This window comes from Danio rerio, chromosome 2, assembly GCF_049306965.1.
Source record: "Danio rerio strain Tuebingen ecotype United States chromosome 2, GRCz12tu, whole genome shotgun sequence".
NCBI lineage: Eukaryota > Metazoa > Chordata > Actinopteri > Cypriniformes > Danionidae > Danio > Danio rerio.
In genome coordinates this window covers 37,359,053-37,384,521 of record NC_133177.1, presented here as the reverse complement: position 1 = coordinate 37,384,521, position 25,469 = coordinate 37,359,053, and the positions used below count along the sequence as shown (strand labels likewise).

General features: G+C 35.0%; 1 protein-coding gene and 1 long non-coding RNA gene across 3 annotated transcripts in view; one reads left to right on the top strand and one right to left on the bottom strand.

Moving 5' to 3' along the window:
- The window catches only part of LOC141378377 (uncharacterized), a 299,553-nt gene that overhangs the window by 69,433 nt on the left and 204,651 nt on the right, over positions 1-25,469 (bottom strand). The window lies entirely within an intron of this gene.
- brinp2 (bone morphogenetic protein/retinoic acid inducible neural-specific 2) overlaps positions 1-25,469 on the top strand; it is a 181,629-nt gene that overhangs the window by 145,043 nt on the left and 11,117 nt on the right. Inside the window, 1 exon segment of the mRNA NM_001309831.2 lies at positions 23,363-23,585. Coding sequence (NP_001296760.2) covers positions 23,363-23,585 — 223 coding nt within the window.

The following is a 25,469-nucleotide window of genomic DNA, read 5'->3' as shown; positions in this document are numbered from 1 at the left end:
TTGTGTAAAATCCTGAATTTACATGTATGTGTTTCTACTTTCTGTTAAACACAAAAGAATTATTGCCATTGTCATCCATTGTTTTGTTTTTTGTTTGTTTGTTTTTTAAGGAAAATACTATGAAACTGTAGTGGCTACCAGTTTCCAACATTCTTCAAAATATCTTTTTTTGTGTTAAATAGAAAAAAAAAATTCAAATATGTAAATGATGACAGAACTTTCAATTTTAAAATGATATTTGAGTCTACGTAGCAGATACTGCATGTGTGAGACCTTCACACTCCCTTTCATGAATGTCAAAAGAATGTACAACCATTTAAAAGCATTTCAGTGTTGAAAGTGAACAACAGTGGCTGTGCTGATGTAAGAATCATCCACGTCCAATTGAATAGCTGTAATTGTGATGAAGTTGGTTGAGGCAGTCATAAGAGAGACACAATCAATATCTGAATTCCTTACTGGAGGACAGACCTTGATGCATGATGTAGAAATTCATCCAAATCAAAAACACTCCAGCAGTAGGGGGAAAAGATTGAGTGGTTAATGGTGGGTGAGAGTAAGCCTTTCTTGCATGTCAGAGATACTCTGTCAATGGCTGCTTATCGTCTCCACACTTCTTTTGTTCTGTCCTTCTCGTTTTGGCCGGAAGACTTCAAAATCAATGTTTGCCGATATTTACAGTTCATTTAAGTCATTTCTCTGACATTAGTCCACGTTTGTGCCATTGAAAAATCAGAAATGTATTTTCACACAGCTTCACACTATTTTAAGACTGCATAATATGTGTGTGGTTCTTTAATTGAAGATATATTTTTGTAAATAAAGTAAAGCTTTTTACTTCAAATAAATTATAGGAATATTTAATATAATGTGGTGTAATATTGCAGACTGATTTGGCTGCAGCCTTTCTTAAAATTTGCGAACTTATTTTGTGTTGGTTTGCTGTAAAAAATTATACCACAGACAAAAGCCTCTATTATATATATTTTTATTATTTCTAGACCCAAACACTGGGTTCTGTAACTTAAGTTTAACGATTACTGTACGATACTTTAAAAATCTTGTATCTATCTGTATAAATTGCGTGTGCAAAACCGCTTAAAGATCAAAATCCACTGAATTATTGCACAGGTGAAGTTAAGCCTTTAAACGTTACTTTAAGCTGAATATTATCTTGAAAAATATGTAGTCAAATTTTAGGTACTGTCCAAAGATAAAATATCTTAGATATTAGAAATATGTTTAGAAATTTGTTGAAAAAATCTACTTTCCATTAAACAGAAATTGGGGGGTGGGGGTGCGCGCACACACGCTGCTTTCTGCTCTTACTAGTGCAATTCCTGTGTTATCACATTTTTTTCTTTACTCCATTTCATTTTATTTAGCTAACTTCACTCACCTCAATTTTTTACAGCCTTTCGCAGTAATATCATATAAACTATGTGGGAGATGGTTTTGCAAATTTCTGTTTGTAAATGTAAAATTCTGGCAACAAAGTAAAGAGATTAACACTATATTCAAAACTTTTGTTGGATTTGTTTTCATAATATATATATATATATATATATATATATATATATATATATATATATATATATATATATATATATATTAATGTTAAATAATAACTAAATTTTGTCATTTTAAAATATATATTTGGCTAGATCCCCACAGAAATTGTTTACACTGTTGCATTCAAAAAATAAATGACAAAGGCTCTCTTTATTCACATTGCAGAAACCACATATATCCTTCACTTCAATGTACTTTCATAATAACAATTTTACTGGGTAAATACTATGCAGTATTTTAAAATAAATTTACTTAATTTTATTATTAATAGTGTATTTGAAGGGAGTCAACCAGGCTCTTTTCCAATTAATATCAACTATAATAGATTTCCAGAAAAATTTGTAATTTTGTTTTACAAAATATTACGAATATGTTTGTTAGTACATTTTTTATTAGTCAACTCAACACCTTCTAAATGGAATTTTGGGTTTACAACAGAATAAAATAAATGGAAATATGATTTTTAACAAGTTAAATCATTTTTCCACATGGCCTTTGTTTTGGGTGAATCCGTGTCATAATGATGTCATAGAAAGCAAGTAGACTCTGAATTAGCGGGAAATCCATGGCGTTGCAGAAAAAAATGGAAGATATTTTTTTGCTTTGAATTTTTTGACATACATAATTAAATATTTACAAAAATTTACATAAAATACATTTTCACCCCAAGACTTCAGTTTACTTCTGCCTGTTTCTTAATTTAATAAATTACTTAAATTTTGCATTATCCAAACATCTAAATATTATTTTATTATTTTTATGTTTTGTTTTGTTTTGTTTTTTTTTTTTCATCTAAAAGACAACTTAAGTTAGCTGATATTTAAAAATGTCTTGCATATTTTGTATTTCCATGGCATGTTTGTCCAAAAAATTATCGGCAGCTGGCTCTCTGCAACTCTTACATGGTCACCCGCTAAAGCTAAGCAGGGCCTGGTCAGTACCTGGATGGAAGACCACATGGGAAACCTAGGTTGCTGCCGGAAGTGGTATTAGTGAGGCCAGCAGTAGGCACTCAACCTGCAGCCTGGGTGGGTCCTAATGCCCCAGTATAGTGAAGGGGACTCTATATTGTTCAATTAGCGCTGTCTTTTGGATGAGACGTTAAACCATGGTCCTGACTCTTCTGTGGTTGTAAAAAAAAATCTCAGGATGTTCTTCGAAAAGAGTAGGGGTTTAACCCCGTCATCCTGGCCAAATTTGCCCACTGGCCTCTGTCCATCATGGCCTCCTAACCATCCCCATATCATAATTGGCTTCATCACTCTGTCTCCTCTCCAACAATCAGCTGGTGTGTGGTGTGCGGTCTGGTGCAACTTGGCCCCCCATTGTGTAAAAACGCTTTGAGTGTCTGGAAAAGCTTTATATAAATGTAAGGAATAATTAATATTATTATTAACATTTATTCCCCTGCAGAACCATCAGTAAGGTAAAATTCTCTCTGTTGCTCATTCAGGTAGTAACTGTAGCGTTTTCCTATATGCATGCTTCAGCAGAGCCTGTGTTCCTTTAAGCGATATTCGTGAACCCAATAAAACTGTAATTGTATGGGTCAAATACTGGCCTTTCCAATACTCAACAATTGTGACGGCAACCAACTAGTGTATAGCAGGTGATTGTGAGTCACTCTGAACCCAGTAAATACAATAAATCTGCTCAGGCGGAAAATAAATACTGGCTGCTTGCTATTTCCATCATACTTACCATGTGATCACAGCCTTTGTGTAAAGCATACAATCCATGGACAGCCAGGTAGCTTTCATTGACAAGCAAATACTCAACCTCCCACACAAAGGTTGTTTTTCTAGCTTTTTAGAGGAGGTTGCAAAATATAAATGTCAACCCTGAAAAAATAAAGGTAGGGAATAGGATATGAGAACATCGCAGCGTGACAGTTTGGTGTCACCTTGGTGCAATAACATGTGGAAGAGCGAGATTAGGACAGAGTTTAACCGCTTAGCTTAATGCACGTCAGATCGTCTTTAATGTGACTAAACTTAAACAAAATGCCCCAAATGTAACTAAGCAAAGCACGCTCTACTCAATACATGATGGAATCGTGTCTACTTATTATACAACTGACTGTGATTCAGGCCATTCTCACATTTTTGGTGCTTTAAATTAAAAACAATCTACAGTATAGACCATTTTGAGGAATGTTAACAAAAACATTGGTCCAACGTATATCCTTTTTACATTTTTAATTTCTATAGCTTGAGAATCCAAAAAGAGCCACATATTGATAAATTATGTTATGATAGCTTTTAACATTAAGTTATGACTGAAATGCCTCTTGTTACAATTATGAAATAGTTTGAAAACAAGCAGGAAATTTTCATGGGCAAATTACATTGAAATGGTCAATACCGTCTGTACTGTTGGTGCAGCTACATGTTAAAAAAGTACTGTACATGAGCAAAAACAAATGACAGAAGCTAAAAGTAGCTTGGGGCATGCATGAAATGTTCCTGAATGAAAGTGAAACTGCCTAACAGCAGTTAAAGTCAAAAAGTGAAAAATGAAACAACCGAAATTACATGAAACTGAGGAGAATACAAAGATAGCGTGGTGATGCAACAACGTCAATCAATCTATGTGTTATTACATGTAAAACAGGATCGTTAAAGGAACTATTAAAAAAGCAACCCATGTTGCTTAACCCCTTAATCATATTATTGTCTTATTCAGATTAAGTCAAATAAATAGATATCTGGGAAAAATGTGTTTCCTTATATTGATGACAATCTGGTGTGGTTATTTAGAGGTTTTCTTTTTAAAGAATGACGGTAAAACAAGAACGTGGTCATAAATTCATTAAAACATGTATTTGTTTCTTGTAAAAATTCATAATAATGACATAAAAACAATCATTTGTGGATCTCCTGACTTCCGGGTACAGCTATCTTGCCATTGTGGCTGGTGTATTCTGGGAAATGTTCTTACCCCTTGGTTTCGAGTGTGGTCCTAAATAATTTTTGTTTAAAGGGGTATATACCCCTTCCTCTGAGCCTTCTAGCTAAAGAGTACTGGGACACTTCTACCCCTTCATGGGAATGCACTAAACGAGGGGTAGGGGTAAGGGCTAAAGGGTAGAATTGGGATTGGGCCTTAATGTTTTTTCTGGTGTGTTTACATAGATGAATATGGCCATGGTGTAAATGCACAGTATAGTTACAATCTTATTGCCACATTAGATCGTTCTGATAACATTATATAAGCCTTCAGTGATTTCTTTTAGATAAATACCAAAAAACAACACAACTGGAATAACTAGAGCAGTCGCAATTGTCTGATCTCATTTGAAGCAAGAGATTGTGATGACATATGATGAAGCGTGCAGGTGCTGTAGTGGTGCCCCATTATTAGGGGTAAATTTTGAAGCCCTTGCCCTTCACACTCAGTTTTAAGGGCCAAGTGGAAGGAGAAGGGGTACAAAAATAGAATTGGTATTGAGCCTAAATAATAATAAAAAAAAATGATCTAATGAAATCTTGCAGCAATTTTTCACGTTTTGATTCAGTGGCTAATTCATATAAATGTGTTTAATATTACTAATGTATTTTAGTACAATTTGCTCTCCTCTCTATTTGCTTTCTTGGGTCTCCTTTTCAAAATCTGATCATTTCATACAAATTAAATCGTATGAATTCATATGAATAAGCCACTTTTCTGACACTACATAAAATTGTAACATTGTGTGACTGGGCCGTAATTAAAATAGGATACATTATGATAATTACAATTGCATACTTTAGGACAATTATGATAGACTTGATAAATCAGGGAAAGAAGATATGCAATGATCCAAACAGGGTGCGAAAAGAGGGTCTGCGATATTACCAGAGTCTCTTTTTTAAAGGGTTATAGTGTGGATTTCCAGACGTAACACACTAGTGTAAACGTAGCCTTGGGAAACAAGCAGATTTACTTCACTAAGACTAAAAAAAAAAACAGGAAATAAGGAAAGACAAAGATAGACAGGCCAACAAACACCATTTTAGTTGCTAAAGGCTACAAATGCTAGAGTCAGGAAGAAAAGCACCTGCTGTGATTGCTAAGATTTACGGTTTGCCACAAGCTCTTCGCTGGCATTGAAATATTACATGTAATTGCTGGTACATCAGCATGGAAGATGTATTGCCCTGCTCTTTTGAATTATATATTTGCTCGGATCAATTAAAAATAAAACAGTGGTATTAGCATTCAAACGTGCAGCCATCTTTCTCGCAGGGCTGGAAATCAAGGTCATTTGCCTGCTCGGATCTCACAAAGGAAGAAAAGCGAGACAGACTAATTGGAAGTCATATCCGCACTGTGATGATCCTGATGATGATGAGTTTAAATAGACATACATCACTTTCCCCGGCACTCTGAGCAGTCCATTTACTGCAATCATTGACTGTTTATGAACGAGAGAGATGCGATTCAGTGTGACAGAAACTAGAGGACATAAATATAGTGCAGACTGAGAAGTTTTCACTAGATCGCAGTAGAAAGGTCACAAAATAATCACCAGCAATGGTTTTGAATGTGGATTTTAAATATCTACTTTAGATATTTGTCCTCCAAAAAAAAACAAAAAAAAAACAAGAACATAATAAAAATAATAATAGTAGTAGTAATAGTTGTTGTTGTTATGAATTAATAATCTATGTCTGTATGCATGTATGTTGTATCATAATTATTATTATTAAGAACAAAACTAAAATCAAAATCAAGTCAAATATCACATTTTATAGTAGTTTACAACATTTATAATAGACATACATCACTTTCCCCGGCACTCTGAGCAGTCCATCTACTGCAATCATTGACTGTTTTATAGTAGTTTACAACATTTATAATTTATAGATTTAGTTAATATTATAAAGTACTTCAATTTAATTTAGTTATTATAAAGTAATTTCATTAATCATATTTACATTATAATATAAATTCTGTATTCTAAGCAAAAATACTTATGTCATACAATTTTACTTATTTAATAAAAATAGTTTTAATTTATTGCATTTATTTTAACATTCAATTTATTGATTATTATTTTTTTTAATTATTATCGTTATTATTATTGTTAGTTAGTTAGTTAGTTAGTTAGTTAGTTAGTTAGTTAGTTAGTTAGTTAATAGCATATTTTTACAGCACAACAATGCCAAAGTGCTGAACACAATCAATACCATAATAAGTCCTACATTACATACATAACAATTAAAACATAAGACAAACTCCTCGACATTAAAAAGGCTTAAATGTTAAAGAACAAAGATGCAGTTACAGAAGCTTTTAAAAAACAGATAAAGTTAAAGCGTGTCTAATGTAGGGTGGAAGCTTGTTCCAGAGTTTTGGGGCGATATCAAAAGCCAGATCCCCACTTCACTTACACCGGGACCTTGGTACAGAAAGAATAAACTGATCAGAATACCTTAGTGACCTATTATAAACATGTATAGTAGGAGATCTGGCAAGTAAAGTGGTGCCAGACCAGGCACCTAACAGGCAGCCAAGCCCAGAGAGGAAATAACTGGGGATATGTGTTCATGCTTACGAGTCCCTGACAGAAGTCTCGCAGCTGTATTTTGGACTAATTGCAATCTATTCAGGACATTTTGACTAATACCCGCATACATAGAGTTGCAATAGTCAAGTTTCCCCAAAATAAAAGAAATAAAAGCATGAATCACCTTCTCAAGGTCATAAAAAAACAATTTTTGACACAAGTTGTTAATGAAAAAAAAAATGGATTTGACAATTGTTAAACATTTTGTTAAATTTCAGATCTCTATCGAACTGAAACCCCAGGTTTCTGACAACAGGTTTTTGAAAAGTTGATAGCTCACCAAAACCTGATAATTCAGGAAGGGGCAGAATCCTTAAACCAGACCATCTCGAAATTTAAGAAATTTGACGACAGCCTGGTCTAAACCTTGATTAGACATCTGATAATAAAGTCAAGGCCATTTTCATCATTATTTTTTGGAGGGACATAAATCTAAGTGTTGTAAGCATACAGTACAAATGAAAAACCACCCCATATTTATGAAAAATAGATCAAATATATAAAGAAAATAAAATAGGTCTAAGAATAGAACCTTGCGGAACTCCACGTGTCAGAGATCTGGAGGATGAAAAGGTCTGACCAACATTAACACAAAAGCTTCTGTTTTTCAGATAAGATATTAACCATTTAGGAGTAGAACACTGAATGCCCACCAATTTCTCAAAACAGGAAATAAGGGTCTCATTATAATAATTATTATTTTTATTTATTATTAACATGATTATAAACGCAATATTACACTTGTAGCAGTGTGATATGGGTGTATATGGGCACTGCTGGGCCACTAAGGCACTCGGCCTGTGCATGCCTCCCATTAGTGCCGATATACAGCCATATCCCACAGCTACTCAGTGATAATTCAAGTGAAATATAACTATCGCAAATATGTTTAATTAATTATATTTAATAATTATTTTAATTTAAATGCTATCCTCTAGACAGAAATACCTATTTCACAACACTTGGCTGAAGTATACCATGTACTTGATGAATGATTTATTATTGAATTGCAATCATACCTCCTCCTATGAAAGATTCACTGACTGATATTAAATTTCTGTCTGTCATGATGCCAAAATTACTTTTTAATTGATCTTCTCCTGTTTTGATCTTAATTGTCTCTCTTGATAAAATAAACAGTTGACCTTTCATTCATTCAGCTGCAATAGCAGTGCAAAAGCAAAAAAATTAAATAAAAAATCTCTAAAAATGCAACCTTTTTCTGAGAACACTGCTCTGAAATATAAACACCACTTACTGACCCTGATTGAATTCAGTTGTTCAAACGCATCAGATGATTATGCATATGTAAAGGAAGCAACATTTAACTGCACACCTGTTCAATTCATAAAAGCCATCTGGGCTGATTTGCATTTTCCTGATGTGTTCCTACAAATACGACTGCGGATCATGCATGGAAGAAAATGACACATGCTAACAATTTGGAAATACGTAATATGCATATTTAGCTCATAAGCAGCATGCACACAGTTCTGCTTTCCAGTGCTACTGTCTGTGGCAGAACTCCACTTCTGTGCAATTATTTGTCAGAAAAACTGTGGACAAACAGCGAAAGTGTGGATTTTCTTGTATGAAGATGCCAGATTACTGAGCTGATCCATCAGAGAGCTGTTCCTGGTAAGCACCAGGGTCACTGCACTGCTTTCTCTCAAACTTGATGTCACCCTTCTATCAGAGCACTAATGTACCATGCAGACTTCAATTCAGACTCAAAAAAGTAAGAGTAAGTCTTTTTCCTTTACCAAGTATTGAAAAACGCAGCCCAGTGCATTATGTCCATATACTCTAAAAAAACATTGTGTTAAGTTTTTGTATACATTTTTGGTCAAACTTTTAAAATATAGATTTAACGTTACTAACAAACTATTAACTAAGATTCTTAGCTTGATAAACTACTAATTTTTTTAACAAGGTAGGAGTTTAGGTATTGGGTAGGATTAGGAATGTAAAAAGAGATCATACTTTATAAGTAGGGATGTAACGGTATTGTAAATACCGTCATACCGCAATATTAATTTTTTTCAATATTACCGAAGTCGCATGACTCGGTAAAACTATAGGTCTTCTGAGAAAATTTGCTCAGGCGAATGAAGCGAACGGGAGGTAGCGAAAACTACAATTCCCATCAGCCCATGCTTGACCATCATCCCTTGCGGTCTGTTGTCGCTACAGATCCAGTAATGCGGAAATGGAGTGTGCTGCTAGAAGCGGGGATGAAAAAGAGCTGGAAAACTCTAAAGCGGGTGTTGTCGCCGCGCGCGTACTTAATAGCGGTGTTGTCGTGCGAGTTCTTATCAGCTGTGTTGTCGCGCGCGTACTGAATAGCGGTGTTGTCGCGCGAGTTCTTATCAGCTGTGTTGTCGCGCGAGTTCTTATCAGCTGTGTTGTCGCGCGCGTACTGAATAGCGGTGTTGTCAGCACACTGTTCAGATTGATGCAGACATGAGACCTCTATCTTACTCATGGTTTGTCCTCTCAAGTGGGGGAAAGACAATGCACAACGTTACCCACTGCTGTCAACCTGGGCCAAGTCATATCTCTCCTGTCCCAGAAACCTCAGTCCCAAATGAGAGGGTTTTTTTTCTGTTGCAGGGGACATTGTAAATACCCAGAGATACCAGCTTTTACCAGATTATATTTATATGATAATTTTCCTTTAAACCCATCTCTATCTAAGTGAGTGAGTGATTAAATGTTGAATGTGATGAGTTTTCAACAATACTAAATTGAAACTTTATTTTTTTTTACATGGTTTAATATTTTTTGTTATTAAAATTGAAGTTCCTGTTTCAAAGCTTACAGATAGATGGCTAATTTGTATGTCATTGACACTTTTGGCACTTTTTTTGGAGTATTTTCATAAGTTTTGTTTTTTCCTGTAAATGATTCAATAAATACCGTACCGTGACATTCATACCGAGGTATTACCGTACCGTAAAATTCTGATACCGTTACATCCCTATTTATAAGTGTAATAAACACTAATAGAAAGATAATAAGCCAGTAGTTGTGTATGTGTGTGAATGAGAATGTATGGGTGTTTCCCAGTGAAGGGTTGCAGCTGGAAGGGCATCTGTTGCATAAAACATATGATGGATAAGTTGGAGGTTTATTCCCCTCCTGATTAATGAAGGTACTTAGCCGAAAAGAAAATGAATGAATACATGGTATGAATTGTTACCTAAACTAAAGTGTTACCACATTTTTAGCCCAATTGATTTGCTCATATTCTACTTAGACTTGGGTTGAAACAAACCATTAAATATTTTTAGTGTAGACATGAATGCCTCATTATCTGTGTTTCTATGGGATACTAGATGTAGGCAGTTCATCATATTGGAACAAAACAAACACACAAGAGCAAGTTTACTGTGTGTGCATATGTAGTTATGGTCACAATTTATTTTGATGGTCCGTTTGTTGAATTTAAGTTACATTGCATCTACATGCCAACTAATTCTCATTACATTATAAGTTAGGTTGGGGTTAGACAGATATTATATTAACAGATATTAAGCAGACAGTCTACTAATACTCAAATGGACCATCAAAATAAAGTGCTACCGTAGTTGTTTATGAATCTCTATGTCTACAGCAGATGCCAATTATTTTTTTTAAATATACACAATATGACAAGATAAAGTCGTTAGCTAGTGTCTTAAAATCATGTTAATTGGCTTTTTAAAACTTAGTAAAGTTCTCTGAGTTCTGCTTATGCTTCTATCAAATTATTATACATTTTTTGGGCCACAAGCAACATATAACCATGAGAAACATTCCATCAATTATCATCAAATACTAAAAACCAACTCATATTAAAGAAAAATAAACTTTCTTGACCTAGATTTTACACCCAAAAGCACATCACTACATTATAAATAAAGAGGAAAAGTTATAAATAAAGAGGAAAAGTAATAACCAACACGAAATTTACTATTAAACGACTGGTGGCTCGTTTCACCTCTCTTGTTTCATTTTATCATCAAAAACTAAGGACTGCTATGTAATGTTTCATCATTATTAGTAATATCCTTTCAATGTATTTGTATGTATAAGTTGAAATGATTTTATGTAATATTTAATAGATATATTTATAATATATGTTATTGTATAAGAATGCTTATAATAAACATTTAGTTTTATCTATTTTCAATTTATTTAAATTTAATCAATTAATTAAAATAAATGTTATCAGCCAAGATATCGCCATAGACCTATAAAAACTCATATCGGTCACAACAACTGAATGTATCAACAAAAATTGGATCGGGACAGCAATTTAATGTTAATGTCAAGGTCAGTAATAGTTATAATATTTTAATATAAAGTAAGTTAAGTGGGGTAGTGTGTATGTATAAAAGAGGGAACTAAATGGGCAATGTTGGATAGTATTGGCACGACCAAACCAGTTGAGAACCACCACTCTAGCGCATGCATAAAACCTGATGTACACTTTGAGTTAAGGCTTAATCTCAAGGCTCCTTAAAGTGAAACTAACACAGTACAATGACAAAATCCTTCTACATGAAGGCTTGGAAACATCCAGTGAAATCTAATAAAGTTAAATTGTATATTTGTGAGATGTTATCTCATTCAATATATGGCGCTGACTTTGAATCATTTTTCCTCAGGTGACAAGTTATTTGAAAATAGCTGCTCTTCCCACTTTAATTCATCTCACTGCGTGAGTGAAACTTCAAACAGTTACTTCAAATAAGTTACAGACCACCTAATGCTTTTGTTTTTTTTTAATCCTACTGACCTTGCATGGAAGCTGAGAATAATATTTCATAATGAGATTTGGAGGCATATTGCAAGGAGAGAGAGAGTTTATAACTCTCTGCGAGTGATGGAATACTGAGTGAGACCTGCTTTACTCGCATGCAGCGGATGAGAGGAGACACTGTCATCTGCAGAGCCTGTCAGCGTTCTGCCGTTGCTGCTTTTCAATTCAGAACATGAATAATTGACAGTAAGCACTTCAACAAAAACACAAACCGGAAAAAAGTACAAACAATGAGCAAAACATGTCAGTCTACACACTTTTTATGCAATATTCAAATTATTATTATTATTATTATTATTATTATTATTATTATTATTATTATTATTATTATCATCATCATTATTATTATCATTATCATCATCAAAATGATTATTATTATTATTATTATCATCATTATCATCATCATCATCATTATTATTATTATTATTATTATTATTATTATTATTATATTTTTTATTATCATTATTGAATATGTTATTGAATTTATTAATTTAGTTTTTTTACATAAAAAAACTTATTTAAAATATACTAATAAACCTTAGATAAACATCTCAATTAAACAAAATATAAGAAACCATTTAAAAAATGTGTATTATAAGTCAAACATAACATAAGTGAAAGGGGGTGTTGTTGTAATGCAAATTATGCCCAACAATAAAATAAGTCAGGAGCAATCAAATACTGCTATTACTACAGTGCAACTATGAGGATAGGCCTGAAACAGGTTAAACCCTGAGGCTCTCCAGTTTTGTCTGAGGCAACTGTCAAAATGTTGAACCTGAACGAACAAGGAAAAGAAGTGTACGGATCTGTTTTGATGTGCTGATTGTTTTAAACTCAAGAAACACTAAAATAGTGCTACAGTTTGTCTTGTGGCCCACTATCTGAGACTCCCCAAGTTAGGTAGTTTGCAACTAAACTCTATTGCAGTATCTGATAAATGTATACGTATTACTAAAGTTGGATATTTAGTCCTAAAATAACTTGGGTATTCATAATTAAAGTTTGTGTAAAACCCTGAGAAACTAGAATCAGATAATTTCCTTGTCTTCCTGCTGTGTTGTAGAAGAGCTTTTTATTTTTTTCTTACAACCGATTTCGTAGAGAATGCCAAGTACAGCCAGAACCCTGCTGAGCCTAAAGAGAATCATGATAACTACTAACAAACCTATCTTCCAGACTCCGGGAGAAAAAAATGCACCTAACTTTAGTTTGTAAACTCACAAGCATTTATATTTGCAGAAAGTCACACATTGTGATTTCTCACTCTTTAATGATGCAAGCAGTGGCTTGCATGACAGCACAGTCCATTCGGGTTTGATGCATATGCTGCAGCCACACACCAATGCCTGTTTTAGGCTTTAAGGGTTTCATTCATCCTGCTGGCCCATTTCAGTTCAGACCAGGCTTCAGTGCACCTCAAACTCATAATGACATGCTGGCCTGATATGCTACATGGTAATGGCCTATTAAGAAAAACAAACAGCACTATAATTTCTGAAGCATGAGGCGATTAAAAGCAACATCCTTTTACTTAAAGCAGAAATGCTCAGGCAGCAATATGGCTTTGTATGCTTTTAAAAAAGCTGTCACATTTCATAGCGCGACACATACATCGACTATAAAAAGACATGCCTGTATGTCTAATAGAACTGAATAGTCTGCTTGGGAACCGACAGTAAACATGTTTTTCTTCGTTCAACTTTTCTCTTTCTTTCTCTCTTGTGAGTGTGTACTTTGCAACTGCAGACATAATTATAAATTTTACGATATGTCGCACCACAATGCCCGCTGCCAATATTCTGCAACTTACGAGCAAACATTTCAAATGTTTTATGCTTCTCTCCAGCTTTTGATAGGCAAAAATTACTGTCTTAGTTAGGATTGATCTCCTTTATGAGATTTTGGAGGCTGAGACCTCAACAACACAGCTTGGCCTTGCTGAAAGCACCCACCTGAGTACCATAAGCAGCGATCGCAGTGCACAGCACCAAGACAAAGAGGCTAAAGGCTCTATATTTATGGCTCAGGGTTTCAGCAACAGCGAGAGAGAGCAAGGAGTATATTTCAGTGACTGCTTTGGAGCTCTGATGACAGCAGGAGTGGAGGAAACCGTATTTTATCAGAGACAAGCTCCTGCGACGGTTCATTCTTATTCGAAAAGCCGCAGACTCTTTCAACAGGTTACCTTCTATGCATTATGATAGCATTTCTGGCCTGGCGTTTCTTTTTTAGCATTTAAAGAAAGATGTTGCATTCCTTGTCTTTTTTTTGTTGTTGTTGCATGAATATATTTTTCTTGGAAATTTTTTACACCCACAGTGGCAAACCTTTATCCATACGCAGTGATATTTTTTCACTGTTTTAGTCATTGTGTTCTTCTATTTTTTGAAGTACGTGTCATATTTATACATTTTAGTCAATTTTAGACACTAAATTGACATCTAGTTTTAGTATATATATCCAACATGCTGGTTACTGAGAAAGGATGAAAATAAACCAGAAACAATATGTAAAAATGGTACTTGTGCTCCAGAAATAACATTATATTGAGGACATTCTGATTTAATAGCATCAGCAGCAAAATAGTAACAGTATATATATAATGTATTATTACACAGCAGTCTGGAATACTTGATTTTGATTGGCCAATCACAACATTCCAAGGTTTGCCTTAATATGTAAATGAACTAATAAAGTTGGTTTATCCAGGTACTCTAATAATAAATAGGTTAGTTGTTTTCCCTTTCTGCGCAAGTCTTAAAAAGATGTACATTTTATAATCAGTGTGAACTGTCCATAATAGCTCTATTTCTGGTCATTTCTGTTGTGATGTTTACTAAATGACAAAGCACTTTTAGTCAAAACTTATAAAAGTGCACTGGAATGATTTTAAAAGCCCTATAAATTGTCAAATTTAATAAATGAATACAATTTGATTTTTTTCTTTGGCATTTAGGGTTTCATTAAAAATCATTTTCATCCATGGTGACTTTGTTTTACAACAGGTTTTTGAAAAGAGTTTTAAGCTCAGTGTTAAAGGTAATGAGTTAATTAAATACCTCATTACTTCAACTTAAATGGAATAAGTTCACAGTACTCATATAGATTACTTTAACTTAAATGGTTTGTATCAATCAGTTTCCTTTAACTAGCCTTAACTTGTTGGGTTTTACAGTACTCAGTTGGTTTGAGTTCTCTTCATTTATTGTGTTTTACTGTGCTCAAATTGCTTCATTTCCTCAAATGGATTAAGTTCACAGTACTCATTAGGATTAGTTTTTGATTTTAAATGGTTTGAGTTACCTTAACCTTTTGGGTTTTACAGTGTACGGCATCACTGTTAAAAATGCATCTGGAACCTTCATTTAAAGCTGAGTTATAAACGCAATACTACTGTATATGCTACCAAATCCATCTTTAGAATACAAAATAATACACATAAGGGCTTTCACACTTAAATAGTTCTTGATTGTACTGACCATGCTCAGGTAAATGTAATCCTGGTTTGTCCTTTCAAGGTCTAATGCATAACTCAGTTCAACCTTACATTGTCTTTTTGTGCAAAATCAAGTTAGTAATATGACATATATTCTGATATAATGCTGTATTATTTTTGTCCTGCTATATATTATTAACACTGCATTTCAATTTATTTAAAAGGTGTCATTTTTACCCTAATACCCTGTCGTTCACTAAATAAATGTTTGTTACTGAAGCCTTTTTGCTAGTAATTTCACATTTCAGCAGGGAGAGGTTTGCTTGCGAAAAAAAAAAATCATGCAGTAGTTTTGCTAATGAGATCAACTAAATAATTACAAAACAAACTTGTGCTTATCAGTAAAATAGAATGACGATTCAAAGGCTTGGGCTGATGCCTGGAAATGTAACAACACATATGTGTTTGCTATTGGTGATGTGTTAAAAATTCCATAAAAAAATTATCATTGTCTCCTTGCCAGGATTTTTTCTCTACATCAGTTTCTTACAGAGCCATGAAACTGTGTCTTGTTCATGTCACAAATGTCTTCTTCCGCAATTACAGGGAAAACTCAATTCTGCATTAATGTTCAGTTAGGGGGGGTTGCCCGGCTGACTGATTAACACAGCGAATATCCTTCATTTGGTTCTACCACGGCAAGAAACCTCTAATCAGGACCCTGTCAGTAGTTAGATGAGCCGTAATTCAGCCCCCCCTCCGTTACCTGCTCTTTGATCAATCTGTGAATTATGCCCTGTCCTCTGAGAGCCACTGAATTTTCACCAGCTTTAAAATCATATTCCACTTGGAGATATAAAAGACATATAGAGGCCAGGCGGCACTGTGTTCTGCAGGGTGTCTGGTAAAGATAACACCGCCGCTTCCTTCCATGAAGGAGCAAAGCGCTCATTTGAATATATTATACAGGTGTCCTGCTTTTTCTTTGAAAAAAATCTCAACAATAAGCTGAAGGGCAGAAGGTACATCCTTGATCTTTTTATCTCCTCTATCCTGATGATTAACAATTTAATTTTAAACAGTTCAGTTCTCAAACATTTCAAAAGGCTAGTTGTAAACTAGTTGAAGAAGCTTGTATTTTGCTTTGCAATAAATGCAACTTCTGTGAAGTTTGTGCCTGATAATTACGTTTTTTTTTTTTTTTTTTCTATTTACATGCAAAACAGTTCATTACTGGTGTAATGAATTTGCAAACCCATTTGCATCTGATGAAAAAGTATAAGGTCTTTTATAATAGGTAATTTCAACAACATCGTCTGCATCTGCTTTCAGTCTGATATGAAAAGTGTAAAGTTCCTCCTTGCATCTACTTGAGAACAGTTTGCATCGCACTGATGGTTTGCTTATAATTACAAAACTAAATTAGGCCGTACCTGCAGGGACGCACAGCTCGGTAAGACAGCTGTCTAGCACACAAAAAAGGCAGATCACTGCAGCTTTATGCACAAAATGAACACTTTTAGCTCAAGTCTAAAAGGCACTTTGAAAGTGAATATCTGAAATAAAGGAGAGTATAAATTATTGTGCAGAGTCTGTATACTTTAAGTATAGAAAACAAAGAGAAAAAGGAGTTTCATGCAAAAAAAAAAAAAAAAAAATATGTGGTATGTCTGCTGAAGAAAAGTTTTGTTGGGGATCTGTTTGTTCTTTTATTATTTCAAGTTTTTTTCCTGTGAGATTTTTTTGGGAGATATCAGGGCTGGTTTAGGGAACAGAGTTATATAAAAAGCTTATCCCAAGGTGGATATAAGCAACTTTTTACATTATGACAGTTTCTGTGAATGACCCTTTTTTTTGACAACTGTGACGGGTTCCCACCAAAAGCAAAATTAAGCATTCACATCACTAGATTACTTGTAAAGTCAATGTAAACACAAATACTGTATAGGCGAATTTCAACTGGGCAACATGAATGACATGAAATCCATGACATGTTTGCTATGAACTCATGGAATTTACCTAAATCTTGTTCTCTGTACAAGCATTCATTTATTTATAAGCACAAATCTAGAAATGATGACTAAAAATGACTCTTATTTTGCATTTTGTAACAAAATACAATATGGACAAGCTATCAAAATGTATAATTTAACAAGATGCAATGTGTAGAAAAATCTAATTGTTGTTCTGGCCAATATATATTTTGCACTTCTGACTGAAAACCTTGTCATTACAGAGATACAAGCCCTCATATCAGATTCCATTTTTTGCAAAATAACCCAGGTTTATTGATTTGTTTAGTTTTTGGTCATTCATTCAGCATGTATTCGTTCATTTGATTGTTTGTTATAGCAACCTTGGCATAGTTTGAAAAAAGGTTCTTTCTTATGTCTTTCAAGATGGTCAGTCTCTAACGACACTCTGGGATAGTTTTGCAGTTGACAGTTGCATCAGCAGACATTATTGATTCCTTTTCCGCAAGCTGTCTTTGTAGCTTTCAAGTGCATACCATGTGATGTGCAACACAGGATGTATAACAAACAAAGAACTGCAAGATAAAGAGTAAAAGTTATTTTATTCCTCCTTTACAATAATCCCAAAAAGGGGCTCTTGACGTTTCATGGTAACGGTGAGCAAACCATAAACAAACAACTGCCTTTGCCATTAGAGATTTGATTCTGTACAAACACACTTGAGATGTGTGCCTTTTGCTTTACCTTGTGTGTTTTAGCTGTGTTTTTTTAAGCGCCTCATAAAATCAAATTAGAATAATAATCCACATTGTCATCCCACTTTTTTCTCGCTTTTACCAAATTTACATACTGTATTCGTATCACTACAAACATCACTACCTGCATAAAAACTTATTTAACACATTCCAATTTGCATTCAACAGCTGCACATATGACATTGTATATAGTATTACACCTGTACATACACTTGTCAATTTGTATATTTGCATTCACTACTTCTATTTTTAAAATATATTTATTATTATCTGTCTCTGTAATTTTGTGGCACTGTAGTTCTGTCACAAAAACAAATTCCTCGTATGTGTGAACACACCTGTCAATAAAGCTCTTTCTATTTCTGATTCTGATGTCTTGCAGTAATATATAGTAACGCATAACTGCAAGATGAGGTCAAAATTTATTTTAGATAAAAAATGTGGATAACCCAAAGTGGATGCAAGCTTCCATAATTATTGTTACATTGTCTATTTCTCTAAACAGCCTTTTTTTTTTACAATTATGCTATAAAAAGCAAAATTAAGTATTCATGCGAGTAGATTACATTTAAAGTCAATGCAAACGCATAAATAGAAGTGAATATTCACTGGGTGGCACAAAAGATGTGGAATACACATCACCCTAACCCTGACCCTATCATTCTGTTCTCGAGATGAGGAGAAAGGTTAAAAAAGGTTGCCTTGGCAATCTTTAACCAAGATCTGAATATTGGTCAAATTTATTCATTGGGTAAGCACTTTTTTCCAAAAGTTGAGAAGTGTTAAATAAAATAAAACTTTGTCCTTTATTCAATATTCGCAATAGTCACTCACTGGACATTTCACCTTGAAAATGGTGCAAAATAAAGCAGCGTCATTTGTTTGCCATTTTTTATGTCTTGGTCTTATTTTTATTTTTTTACTCCTTGTTTTAGTTGATTACAAATGGTTCACAAAACAAAAATTTTTAGTCTAAAATTGCACAAAAAAAAAAAAAAATATATATATATATATATATATATATATATATATATATATATATATATATATATATATATATATATTAGGCTGCATGTGAAGCGTTTTTGTAAATAAAAATGTAAAGCATTTTTGATGCACAGCATTTATTTCCAGTCGATTGCTATGATACAGATTATCCCCTCTGTACAGTTACAAGTCTTTAGCAGATTATTTGTTGACAGTGCATGGTATTGTCCTGCCATCCTCCACTTTGATTGGACAGCTACCTCAAAAAAGATACTGATTGGAGTGCGTTTTCAACTTGTAATGACTTAAAAAAAAAGCAGAGGGCTTAGCGCTGACAGTAAAATGCCCACTCAGCACCTTGCTTTGCTGCTAGCACAGAAAAAAAGTGTACTGCTACCATTGACAACAACATAAACAAACACTCAAATTGAGAAAAAAATGCACGCCCATACACATTCTTTAACACACATACACTACAACCAATTAAGTTTATTTAATTCACCTATAGCGCATGTCTTTAGACTGTGGGGGAAACCGGAGCACCTGGTGGAAACCCACACCAACACGAGGAGAACAGCCAAACTCCACACAGAAATGCCAACTGACCAAGCTGGGGCTCGGACCAGCGATTCAGTATTTATTTCACTTATTAATTAAATAATTCATTTATTCATACTTCAACAGTTTTTAATGCAATTTTTCCAGTGTTTTATTTCTCTTTTGTACTCCTCTATATAATGAGCATATATGCCTTTATACTCCCATATCTCCTTGTTCATAGCAATTTGAAGTACTAATGTACAAAATGAGAATGTGTTTTGAGGAAAATAACCTCATCCTTCCATCTGACATTTTTAGGAAGGGCTCAATAGCCCATAAATTTGAACATAAAAGTCATAAATGCCAGCATATGGCAGAAAAGGGAAGAAAAGATCAAATTGCAAATGTGCTGTGAATAACGAGATCTCCAGAAGAACGTGGGCAAGGAAGAGATAAAGAGATGAAAAAAGATAGAGAGAAGGAGAGATTCAACTATAAACGGTAAGCTAAAGAAAGAAGGTGTAGAGTGATTAAAAGAGAGAGGGAGTGAGAAAAATCTCATAAAAAAACACCACTGCATGAATATGGATATATTGTATGCTGCTATGTGGGAAAGAGACGGCAGGTTATGATCAGGAACAGAACCTTGTTTTATTGAGTTACATTATCATACCACAAGCCTTATTCCAGCCCCTTCAATTTGGAAATCACGTTCATGGTAAAAGCTCGCTTTTGTTACAAGGGAATGGAAGGAAATGTGCTGCAGATCAGATACATGGAGTGATAAGAGAAAAATCTTCCAAATACAGTACACTCACTGTAAAATATAATGGTATTGAACTCATTCAGGCAAACAATCTAAGTCTTCTTAAACTTTTGAAGCATTATAAGAGTACAAATGAAATCAAAACTAAACATGATTTTGTTAGCTCACATTGATAATTTTCTAGTAAACAATTCATCTGTCCTAGAAAAAAAATGTTTTCCCTTGTAATCGAAAATTTAAATCTGAAAATCCTGTTGTCAGTTAAATTCTCAGATTATGTATGTCTGAGGTATTGGGCGTGGCTAACATACTTAACCACGCCCCTCCAGCTGTCAATTTTAACAACAACAGAAATGGTGAAAGAGGTGTCTGTTAGGTTTTAATAACCTTTCTGAAACCCATTTCCCGATCTTTCTGAATGAAATGTCTACTTTACTGCATCCACTCAGCTTGCAGTAGAAAAAATAAGCCACAACCACTATGTTCTCACTTCATATTCCGTTTCTATATGTCCCAATAATAAAAATAAAAAAACTGTTGCAGGTCATGTTGACCTTAATGACCAAACTGAATGAAGTTATTTTGTTTGATAAGGTTTTTGCTTATATCAGGTAATTGAACTGATTGTTGGAAATATTTAAGTTTTTAAAAGCGATTAATAGTTCAGAAACTGCATAGCGTACATATACTTACCGGCTTACCACTTTATTAGGTACACCTACTAGTACCAGATTAGACACCCTTTAGCCCTCAGAACTGCCTTAATCCTTTGTTACATAGATTCAACAACATGATGGAAATATTCCTCAGAGATTTTGGTCCATATTGACATGATAGCATCACGCAGTTTCTGCAGATTTGCCGGCTGCCATCCATAATGCGAATCTTCTATTCCACTGTGAGAACTAGTGACTGATGGCCGTTTGAGTACAGTGAACTCATTGTCATGTTCAAGATACCAGTCTAAGATGATTCATGCTTTATGACATGGTGCATTATCCTCCTAAGTAGCCATTTAAAAATGGGTACACTAAGATGGACATGGTCAGCAACAATACTCAGGTAGGCTGTGGTGTTGACACGATGCTCAATGGTTCCAAAGTGTGCCAAAAAAATAAATAAATAAAAAATCCAACACACAATTACACCACGACCACCAGCGTGAACTGTTGATACAATGCAGGATGAATCCATGCTTTCATGTTGTTGATGCCAAATTTTGACCCTACCATCTGAATGTCATCGAGACTTATTAGACCAGGCAACATTTTTCCAATCTTCTACTGCATAATTTGGTGAGCCTGTGCGAATTGTAGCCTCAGTTTCCTGGTCTTCTGCTGCTGTAGCTCATCCGCCTCAAGGTTTAACGTATTGTGCATTCAGAGATACTCTACTGCATAACTCTGTTATAATGTGCACTTATTTGAGTTACTGTTGTCTTTCTATCAGCTCGATAGCTGATAGAAAGGCATTCGATAGCTGGCTCGATAGCTGGCCATTCTCCTCTGACATCAACAAGGCATTTGTGAGTGAAAATTCCAGTAGATCAGTAGTTTCTGAAATACTTAGACCAGCCCATCTGGCACCAACAACCATGCCATGTTCAAAGTCCCTTAAATCCCCTTTCTTTCCCATTCTGGTGCTCAGCTTGAACTGCAGCAGATCATCTTGACCACGTCTACATGCTTAAATGCATTGAGTTGCCATGTGATTGGCTGATTAAAAATTTGCGTTAACGAGCAGTTGGACAGGTGTACCTAATAAAGTTGCCGGTAAGTGTATAATATACGGTAGTACTATAAAATCCCCTAAAATACCAAATATTGATATATATATATATATATATATATAACCAATTAAAAAAACATTCAATGACATTAAAAACAAACAAAACCAGAACATTAGAATAAGCATCATTTTAATCCTTTTAATATATTTCCATATACTTTAATGTGTACTTAGAAAAAAAAAATCAAGTATTATGCAATAAATGTATTTGCATTTTTAATGAAATGAGTGCGATGAAAAACATTTCATGATAGAAGTTCAAGAGATACTCGTTTATCATTATTAGCTTTATATAACCAGCACAACATTAGCAAACACCACAATTACGCAGTGCCAGACCTCCCTGATAATCGTAATACAATTATGTTGTGACACTGGTCACTGTAGGCTTTTCTTCTGCTGTCAGAGTCAAACAGAGACACAAGCACAGGCAAAATGACAGCGGAAGAGAGGAAGAAAGAGAGTCTGAGCTTAAACTGAGCTTAACTGACAGCCTGAGCCAATGCTAATGTTATCTCTGTGATTTAGTCTTGTGTGTGGGAGCCTCTGGGCTCAGCGCTCATGGGATCATTGCACATTGTAATGCCCTGTGACACCAATGGAGCTCTTTCTCCATTGCCATCCAATGAAGAACTCTGGGGGATTGAAGATTGTCTTCTTGGCTCTGAGCAGACGTCTTCATTTTTCTCCCTTTTTGAGCGAAGATAATGTCTTTTTAAGTGGCCTGAATGCATTTCTGGAGAACTCCAAAATTAATAATTCCCTTAATGTTTCACTGTGTTCTACAACATTTTGCTATGGAAGGTGTTTGGTAATCCTGTTAAGAAGTATGAGAACTAAACTGTCTGCGTGAAGACAAATTAGCTTGTCCTTATTTCAAACGGTGATCAATCAGCATTGTCAAACTTGTAATAAAACCTCACTTTATGTTCCTGCTATACAGTTCGGCGATATGTAGCGAGTCAGGTGATTAACGTTATTGTCTCTGCTGTTTCTTTTTTCTTCCTTCGACACCCACAGCGATTCGCTCAATAACTAATGCAGTCATCTCAGAAGCATCTCATGTTCTCTCATCCCTCTAGATTTGAAGCTCATAACAGCTCAATATAGTTTATTCACCTTCTCCAAGGTTTCACAGCAATAATAACCATAATAACTTTTCTGGCTCTCCTTCTGTTTTTCAGATGAGTTCAAGGCCTTTCTCAAGAAATTGCCAACGGATCATTTTTTAAACACCTCTGCCGTCTTAAAGTTCTGGACGTCAGATCTGGTCCTGCAGAGACGTTATGGCCTGCTGGAGGCGAGCACTAAAGTGGTGCTGGGAAAAGCCATCAAGATAGTGCGCAAACTCTTCGCTCTCAGCAAGCGCTGTCCTACGCAGCCAAAAATCAGCCTGCCTAGAGAAAGGTAAGAGGCTAAGTGATCTTTTTTAGATCGTAAAACATAGGGTAGCATGTAAAATGTGAGTTTTATGAAGCGTCAAGTAAACGAATAGCAACTGACACTAAATCTGTCATTATTTACTCTACCTAATGCTATTTCAGACTGGCTTTTTTCAGAGGAACGTGAAAGATATTTTAAAAAAGGCACCCAGTTTGCCTACTTGTCTTAAAAGTATGCACTCTTTTTTTATTAAAAAAGCAAGTACATACTTTTAAGACTTGAGTAGGCAAATTGGGTGCAACAGAAGGGTTTGCTTGCTTTGACATCCTAACATCTGGCAGCTAGCTCTCTGCAACTCTCACATGGCCACCCACTAAAGCTAAGCAGTGCTGCGAACGGTCATTTCCTGGATGAGAGAACACATGGGACAGCCGGGTTGCTTCCAGAAGTGGTGTTAGTAAGGCCAGCAGGGGGCACTCAACCTGCGGTCTGTGTGGGTCCTAATGCCCCAGTACAATGAAGGGCACACTATACTATCAGTGAGGGCTGTCTTTCGGATGAGATGTTAAACTGAGGTCCTGACTCTCTGTGGTTGTAAAGAGTAGGGGTTTAACCCCGGAATTCTGGCCAAATTTGCCCACTGGCCTCTGTCCATCGTGGCCTTCTAACCATCCCCATATCATAATTGGCATAATTCTCTTCTCCACCTATGTGTGGTGTGCGGTTTGGCGCAATATGGCTGCCGTCGTGTCATCCAGGTGGATAATTATTATTATTATTATTATACTTCATTAATGGACCATTCATTTGCTATCTTACCCTTTTAATCATTTTGTCACATACTGTAACTTATATTTATTGTATTTAATGCAACTACTGTATTGGAGATGATGCAGCACCACATTAATCTGACATTTGCTTGGGCTTCATAAAGAGAATTTTCCTCACGTATTGGCAGAGTTAAGTTATCAGAAGTTAAAGTCTGTGTGAAATGAAAATTTGCAATGTTTATTTTGCTAGGGCTTGTTGTTATTCTAACAACTAATCTGTGCAAGTTAATCCAATTTAAAAGAAAAAAGTTTGGTAACCAAAGTCTAACTATTTGTTTCTGCGATGTTGTGGTGGTCCTTCTCTGTTGACATTGATTTGACGTTAATTGCTTCAGCCACAACATTATTAACCACTCCCCTCTTAACTTACTTTCCTCATACTACTATGAATTACTATGAATGGTGCTCGAAAAGAAAGCCCCAACCTCTAATCAATATTCCGTTTCAGATGGAAGTACATCAACATACCGAAATAAAACTCTCAGCACCTTCCAGTTCATGCAGGTTATAATGATTAATCACTTTTTAAAAGTTATAAAAGACTAATCATAATGTTCAAACGAATTACTACATAGAAAACATTAGACAAATATTTTCCATCAGGTTAAATTTTAAGTTAAGTTTATTTATAAACTAATTTCGAGAGAATCGCGTGCTTATGATTGATCACAGCTAGTCCTGCATTAGCTAATTCATGACTCAATCAATCAGACGATTTCTAAGTCTCTGTTATAAGTTTCTAAGTTCCATACCACAGTCATCTTCATTTTGAAGAATCCCCCCTTCCACCCCTATTCCTACTCCTCCTTTCTTAGATGGGCAGCCCAGCGGCCTAGTGGTTGCCTTACAGCAAGGACATCACTGGATCTAGTCCTTACCAGGACAGTCAATGTTTCAGTGCAGAGTTTACATGTTCTCCCTGTGTTGACGTCAGTTTCCCCCAGGTCCCCCAGTTTCCTCCCACCATCCAAAAACATGCGACTAAAATTAATTTACTCATCCAATTCTGTACCATAGACCTGCTCCTAGTAAGTAGTTATCTCTTCATCTCCTTATTGTTTATTAACTACAAACAGCA